Source organism: Excalfactoria chinensis, chromosome 6, assembly GCF_039878825.1.
Source record: "Excalfactoria chinensis isolate bCotChi1 chromosome 6, bCotChi1.hap2, whole genome shotgun sequence".
Lineage (NCBI taxonomy): Eukaryota > Metazoa > Chordata > Aves > Galliformes > Phasianidae > Excalfactoria > Excalfactoria chinensis.
In genome coordinates, this window is record NC_092830.1 from 26071411 (window position 1) to 26078257 (window position 6847).

At 58.9% G+C, this 6847-nt stretch overlaps 1 protein-coding gene across 2 annotated transcripts; it reads right to left on the bottom strand.

Moving 5' to 3' along the window:
- Window positions 1–1101: 1101 nt before the first annotated feature.
- KAZALD1 (Kazal type serine peptidase inhibitor domain 1) lies at window positions 1102–5622 on the bottom strand. Of its 2 annotated transcripts, none has more exons than XM_072340417.1 (5): window positions 5038–5115; window positions 3306–3883; window positions 2441–2601; window positions 1828–1975; window positions 1102–1744 (listed from the first exon to the last, which is right to left on the bottom strand). In XM_072340417.1, exons 2-5 carry the CDS (start codon window positions 3799–3801, stop codon window positions 1659–1661), a joined length of 891 nt encoding a protein of 296 aa, XP_072196518.1. In that variant the 5' UTR covers window positions 3802–3883; window positions 5038–5115; the 3' UTR covers window positions 1102–1658. The 2 variants fall into 2 exon arrangements, with proteins under 2 accessions (XP_072196518.1, XP_072196519.1); XM_072340418.1 differs by lacking the exon at window positions 5038–5115 and adding an exon at window positions 5486–5622 and having other exon boundaries at window positions 1532–1744.
- Between the last annotated feature and the right edge of the window lie 1225 nt (window positions 5623–6847).

Below are 6847 nucleotides of genomic sequence, written 5' to 3' on the forward strand. Positions count from 1 at the left end.
GGCTGCTCTGGATGCGTGCGCCTGAGCAAGCAGCTGGCAGCACCAGGACGAGAGGGTGGGATGATCACTGAGGGCAGTGGGACATCACTGCATCACCCCTGGGCAGTCACCACCCCTGATCCTGGAGTGTTCCAGGGACCATGATGTGACCCCATACCTGAGCTGTGGAAAAACCCAGCAGCAGGGGTTGGATATGCTGTGGATATGTGGCAGAAAGCATCTAATTCGGGAGCTCGAGCTGTGAGTTCACAACCAGAGCAGCCAAAACAGTTGGGGGGGCCAAGCAGCACCGGTCCTGTATGTGTCCTGTAGGGCTTTGGGCCTGGCAGAGGTTTGATTGCTCTTTTAGCACATACCCCTGGATGCAGGCAGGATGGGACCCTTTCCTTTGTCCCAGCCCTGTGATAGCCTTCAGTATCATGGGGTGCTGGGGCATTAGAAAGGCTCCCCAGGAACCTCCAGGTGCCCGGAGCTGAGCGTTGTCCTCATGCATCCCCTCAGGGAGGCACCAGTGCAGAGCTGACCAAACATTTCAGAGGCAACAAATAACTTCAATTACACTCTGTGGCAGTGACCAATTCCAGGCACACAGCGATATCAGCTCCTTTAATTTTTAAGTGGCACAGGGGACACCAACCCCACTGCCTTGCAAGGAGTGGAGCCCCAGATCTGCAGCTGCTGCTCTATGGATAGGCTCCAGTCCCTCAGTCCCCACCAGCCTGGTGACGCAGTAGCACAGGCAGGGCTGGCACAGGAGCATGGCTAGGGGCCAGCAAAGGGCCAGGTGGCTCCAAGCCATGGGATGCTCTCAGGTTTCCCTACTGCAGCTACAGCCCCAGCATGGCCCAGTTCCACCAAACACGCAGCGTACAGAACAGGGAGGGGATCAACAGTGGGGGAAATGGCCCAGGCAGCAGAAGAAGCAGCACAGGAGTCGAGGCTGTCACAGCTTCATGGGGTGCACCATCATGGAAAGAGCCCAGGATCCACCACAGAGGTGCAGGGACCTGGTGGGGCTGGGGAGACAGCGCTGCTGGCTGCAGCATGGGGTAGGGGCCAGCCCAGCCTCACTGGCTGAAGGAATTTCAGGCCGCTGCCAACTCCAGACAAACCCCTTTTATTTGCTCGCTCAGGTTTTGATGCTGTAATTGCATCGTCTGAGCCAGCTTTCAAGAGAAAGAGGAAGGGAAGAAAGAAGAAAAGGAAGGAGAGCAGCCAACCCGGAGGGACCCCATGGGACGATCCCTGTTGGTTGCTCAGAGCTCTGCGTGTACACTTGGCCCAGCGCTCACTGAGATGTCAGCATACAGAACTGTTTGGGAGAAGAAGCATAAAGCCAATTCAAAAAGGCCAAAATGTTTATGGCCACGTGGGCTTTTAGGACAACACTGTCCAAGGGTGAAACCACAAATGTCAGGTTGCCTCAAATCACTACTTTTCTCGTTAAAAACAAAATGGGAAAGAAAGGCACTTTGGCAGCAAGCTCCTGGGTGTCCCTGCCTGAGGGTGACGCACAAGCCACAGAGTCATTGTGTCTCCAGCCCAAAAGAGAGGTGTTCTGAGAGGAGTTCAGGGCTGAGTGTGCTTGCTCTGGATCCATCCCTGACCCCGAAGCACCATGGGTTGAGCGCTGCCCACTGCCAAGCTCCACAGCTGGGCTAGTAGTACTCCTCCTCGCTGTCCCCGTAGTCCTCAGGTATGGCGTGGGGTTCCGGCAGAGACAAGCCAGTCAGGTTGAGCTGGTCTGAAACAGCAGCACGGGGACTCTGTGACACTACCACCCTTGAAAGCCAGTGCCCTGCCCAAAGGTCCCCCCCTACTGCTCACCCGGAGTGAGGACAGTCAGGCTGGCCACTGCCACCACAGCCCCGACCCTGTTCCTGGCGAAGCAGCGGTACGTGCCCTCATCTGTCACCCGCACGCCCTGGATCTGCAGCCAGCCGGTCACCTCGTATTTCTGGGGGCCACCTCTGAACTGCAAAGAGAGAGACAGCAGTGAGCCCCGAGGTAAGGGAACCCCCAGGAGATGACCCTTTGGGGTGGTGAGGAGTGGGATGTGGAGAAACTCTTTTTACCCTATTAAGCACTGCTCTGGGGCGGGAGCCAGCCCTAAGCTCCCTGGCGCCAACCATGCTATGTCCTGTTTGTCCCCAGTAAGAAACAGCTTCTTCAGGCCCCAGCTGTGCTGCAGCTGTGTTTGCAGGCAGCTATTTCAGTGCGGTGGCCAGGGATGGAAGATGCTTCCATCCATGCCTCTGCCCACACCCTATAATAGCCGGGTATGACCCAACAGGGCTATATTTGGGGCTGGCCACAGGCAGGATGCATGCAGGGTGAGCAGAGATGAACCGGGCTGGTCCCCCTGTGCAGCCCTGTGTGTGTGAGTTCAGCAGGGCTCAATTGCACATCTCAGTCACCATCCCCTATACCAACCGCTCACCTGGACAGAGATGTGGGGGTCATCTCCTGGCAGCAGCATCTCTGTGCCATCCTTCCTCCACTCAATGGATGCCATGGGGTAGGCAAAGACCTCGCAGCCAAAGATGACGTCCTGACCAGTGACATTCCATGCATCATAAGGAGGAGAGGTGATCTGAGGCTCTGGGAATAGAGGATGAAAAGGAGACAGGGGAGCATACTGGACTGAGGGTACCAGGCTCTGGTAGTGGTGCCAGGACCCTTCCCATTCCCCTCATCCACAACTGCAGAAGGTTGCTGTGTCAAGACTGGGGGTCCCCCAGCTTCCCAGTGACCCATGGAGGATTCCAGCCCCTCCTGGCCTCGCTTCTCCCACCTGCACAAGGAAATCCCCTGGGATGCAGCCTTCAGATCTCCTGTCCTGGCCATAAACCTCTCCTCTCCCTGCGCCTGTCCCAGCTCTTACGGGCAGCCAAGAGGGGGAAAAAAACTCAAAGATACCATGAGATAAAGAAAACAAAGTCAACCCTGATCCCCTCCTTGAGATGCAGTGAGTGGTGTTAGTTGGTCACCCCAACCCCATAGGCACATACATGGCTTCAAACAGGAGATGGAAGCAGTGCAGCCCCCGACTTGGCCCAGCTTTCCATGAAGGAGCCACGTTCCTGGGGCGTTCCTTGGCCCCAGCCACACTCCAGCCACACTGCAGCCAAAAGCTCACTAACGACGCCTGGCTCTGCCCCAGCCAGCATCGCTCACCGCCTCCCATAAATCCCGAGCTGACTTGGCACAGTCTCTCCCCTGCACCAGACCCACTGCAGAGGGGCCTCTGAATGAAATACTTAAGCCAACCTCTCGTCCTCATGCTCCCTCTCCCAAGGCAATACCTGCCTCACAGGGACCCTCATGGGCCACGGTAAGGTTGGCATCGGGGTGGGCACGGGCAGACTCAAGGAAGCGGCAGATCTGGGGGTAGGTGCGCCCGTCGGAGCCGCACAGCGCCTGGTGCGAGAGGCAGGCACACTGGGGCTCGGGCACCTCACCACGCTGCAGGTCTCCAGCCTCCAGCTGGCACTCCAGGTGCTCCCCGCATTTGCCATAGAAGTGGTTGGTGTTGTCCAGGTCACAGATCTGTCCCTCCAGGTTGGCACATTCCCAGCAGCAGTCACAGGCATCCCTCACCGTGCCAGCCAGGCAGCCCCGTGGCTCTGGGCACTCCTCTGGCCGGCACTCGGCGCAGCCCTCACCCTCCTCCAGCAGCCGCTGCCAGCCCCGCTGCAGGTACTCGGCACTGCTGGGGAAAGCCCGGGCTGACTGGAGGCAAGCCCAGTGCAGGGTGAGCAGGGAGAGCAGCAGGCAGGTGGAGCTCAGCACCTCAGGCATCCTCGTGGCCGTTCCCAGAGCCCGGTTCCAGCATCACTCAGATGGAGATGTGGATGGGTCAGAGCCAAGCAGCCATTGTGATCTGCGAGGAAGAGAACGTGTGTTAGCAGCGCTGTGAGACGTGCCGCGTCCTGGGGCTCTCCACCTCCTACCATGCTACAAAAACAGCTTGCTCCCCCAAATGTGATGCTGTGTGTCCCTTCTTACCTGCTGCCCTGACCAGACACTGACCCGTACCCACAGGCTTCAGTCTTCTTCCCTGACAGTTAGAGCCCACCCTGCTGCAATCCCACTTGAGGGGCTGCCTCATATTCTCCCAACCACTTCATGCTCCGTTCCTCTCAGGGAGCAGCTCTGGAGCCAGGCACCCCTCTGCTTTTCTCACCACTCCTCAAAAGTCATGAGGATTTTTCCCCTCCATCACTGCCCAGAGGAGCATATGAAGGGCTCTTTCCACGCTGGAGGCAGCCAGCCCAGGGAAGCGGAGCCAGGAGGATGCTTCCACTCATGCCTGGCTTTTGTCCTCCCCTCCCTGCTCTGAGCCCCACATTACAGTCACACCAGGAAAGCCCTGCAAATCCCACAGTTATCACACTGGTGGCTGAGCACCAGGGAACTCAGTGCACAAGTGAGAACAGCAGGGTTCCCACCCCCCAGCCTATGTTAACCCCTCTCCTGCAGCAAGCAGAGAGGCTGATCGGCCCTCAAATATTCCATCTCTGCCAGGAAGGATGTGCAGGTCCGGATGAGCTGTGCCCTCCCCCAACTCCCAGTTTTCATCTCCTGTGCTGGAGGGACAGAGTGAAGTTACAGCCACCTGCCCCAGGACCACCCTGCAGCACCAAGTGGAGGCTGAGAGATAAACCCCAGCATGGGGGGCCACAGCTAACCCCCTTCTGGGAGTCCCCACGCTCCCCTCAGTCCCCCGGCAAGCTTCAGCCCTCTGATAGCCCCACAGGAGCCAGACTAAGGCAGCCCAAAGCAAGCCTGGCAGGGATTTGTTAGCCCTCCGACCGCAAACACGGAGCTCTGCGCCATTTCCCGGAGACCCCCAGGCAGCGGGGGAAAAGGGGGCAGGGGGGATCCTGCTTGCCCTCCCTTCCTGCCCCCGGGATGCAGGGAGGAAAGCTCCAAGCCCAGGACAAGGGGCCAGGAAAGGGGCAGACGAGGCGACGCTACCCTGAATCACTGTAAGAGTTGTCCCGGGGTGAGGGTCCCGCTCGCGACAGCACTTACCAGAGCGCGGTGCGGGCCCCGCCGACGGCTGCGGTGCACAATGGCTTTGGCAGCCGCTCGGCGCGGGGCTCCGCTGCCACCGGCCGTGATGTCAGCGCCACGCCAGTCCCCACGCCCCCCTCGGGCCCCGGCCCAGCTCCGGACGGGCCCCGCGCTGTCGGCCACCCCTTCTCTGCCGGCTGTCGGGCCGGGATCTTCCGTCCATTAGCAATACGCAGCTCCCTGAGCCCCCAGATGGGACCTATGTGGGTACCCGGCGCCGTCCTAGACTGAGCATGAGCTTCATGCTAGGGGAGCCTGCAGCCCTCCCCCCCCCCACACACACACCTCATTCCCGATGAGGAATTTGTGGGATTTGCTTCTGCGGCAAGTCGGCAAAGCTAAAAGCATCCCGGGACCCCTTGAAGGATCTGGTTTCTTTCTCCGCACTGCAAAAATCTGCTCTTGCTTTCCAAAACCCCGCTGCAAATCCATTCTGGGCTCCGGAGCTTTCATTCAGGCACGCTGCAAATCTGGCCGGTGCTAAGGATGGAAAATGCACGAGGCTTTGTGCTGCCGAGGGGCTTCCTGCCGGTTCTGCTTTCCCTTTGGTGGCCCCCAGCCCCACAGCTGGGCTAGGAACCACGGGATTTGGGGCAGCTGGGGCTGGAGAAGCGCTGATGAGGCTGCTTTGGGAGCTGGGGGGGGCTGAGGTACCACTCTGTGCACCCCCAGGAGCAGTTTGGAGAGGCAGAGTAGGGAGGAATTATTCCTCCCCACCCTCTCACTCACTCACTCCTTGCTGGGAAATTCCTGTGCCCAGTGCTACCGTTGCCCAGCCCAGCACCTGGAAACAGCTTAGTTTAGTCCTGGGAACAAGATGGAGCTCCAGCCCAGCAGGTAATTAAACCTCCTGCTTAATGAGACTGTTGAATGTGCTAATAAATAGCAGCAGCTCTGAATTAGGGGGGTGGGAGATTTAACCTGTGCTTAATGAGGAGCTGTGCTCTGGTTTAGTTAGTACATCCCATTGCATAGCACACCCCAGGGCTGTGGGAGGGGTCCTCTTGCTCTCATCACTATTACCCCATTAATGATCCCCCAGAGATGCTCCCTCAGCCATGGCATCCCTCCATGGGTTCTAACATGTGTCCCCATCACTGCTTCCGTGCCCATCCCAGGTTGCCCCGGCCATGCCCTGAGCTGATGATCTGTCTGATCCCAACGGGCTGAGACTGAAGAGCAAAATCACACCCTGGAAAAAAGGCCGTGGGCCAGATGACTCAACACTGTGTCAGTTCTGGCAGGGCAGAAGGCTGCGTGACGCCCGGGACAAAGCACGTGTCAGCAGGGCTGCTGGCCCTCCGGATGGCTCTCAGAGCACGAAGGCTGATTCTAATCGTAACTCAGATCTCCCGTGTTTCAGCCCAGTGCCTGTCTCTGCTTCCTGCCACTCTGACCCTGGCTCCACGTAGGTTTCAGTAGGGTCCAGGCTGCATCCCACAGGACCCTGTTGGGGATGAGGCCCCCACCCCATGTGCCAAGCAGGGCCAACACCACCAGGCTCAGGTTTCCCCACAGCAAATTCCTGCCCAGAACAAACCCGTCAGCAAATTCTTGGGGAAGTGGCTGCAGCTGTGTGCAGGAGGGAGGCAGATTTCCCAAGGGGCCCCCAGCAGCACTGTCTGGGTGGTGAGGTTCACTCTGTCACTGGGCACTCTGCAGCCCATCACCTCTGTGGGTCACCCAGTGCCTGGGAGCTGTGGGGACTGCCCTCTCCCCAAGCATGCTCCTCAGCATCCCCCTGCCAGCTTTAACACCTTGGGGTCAG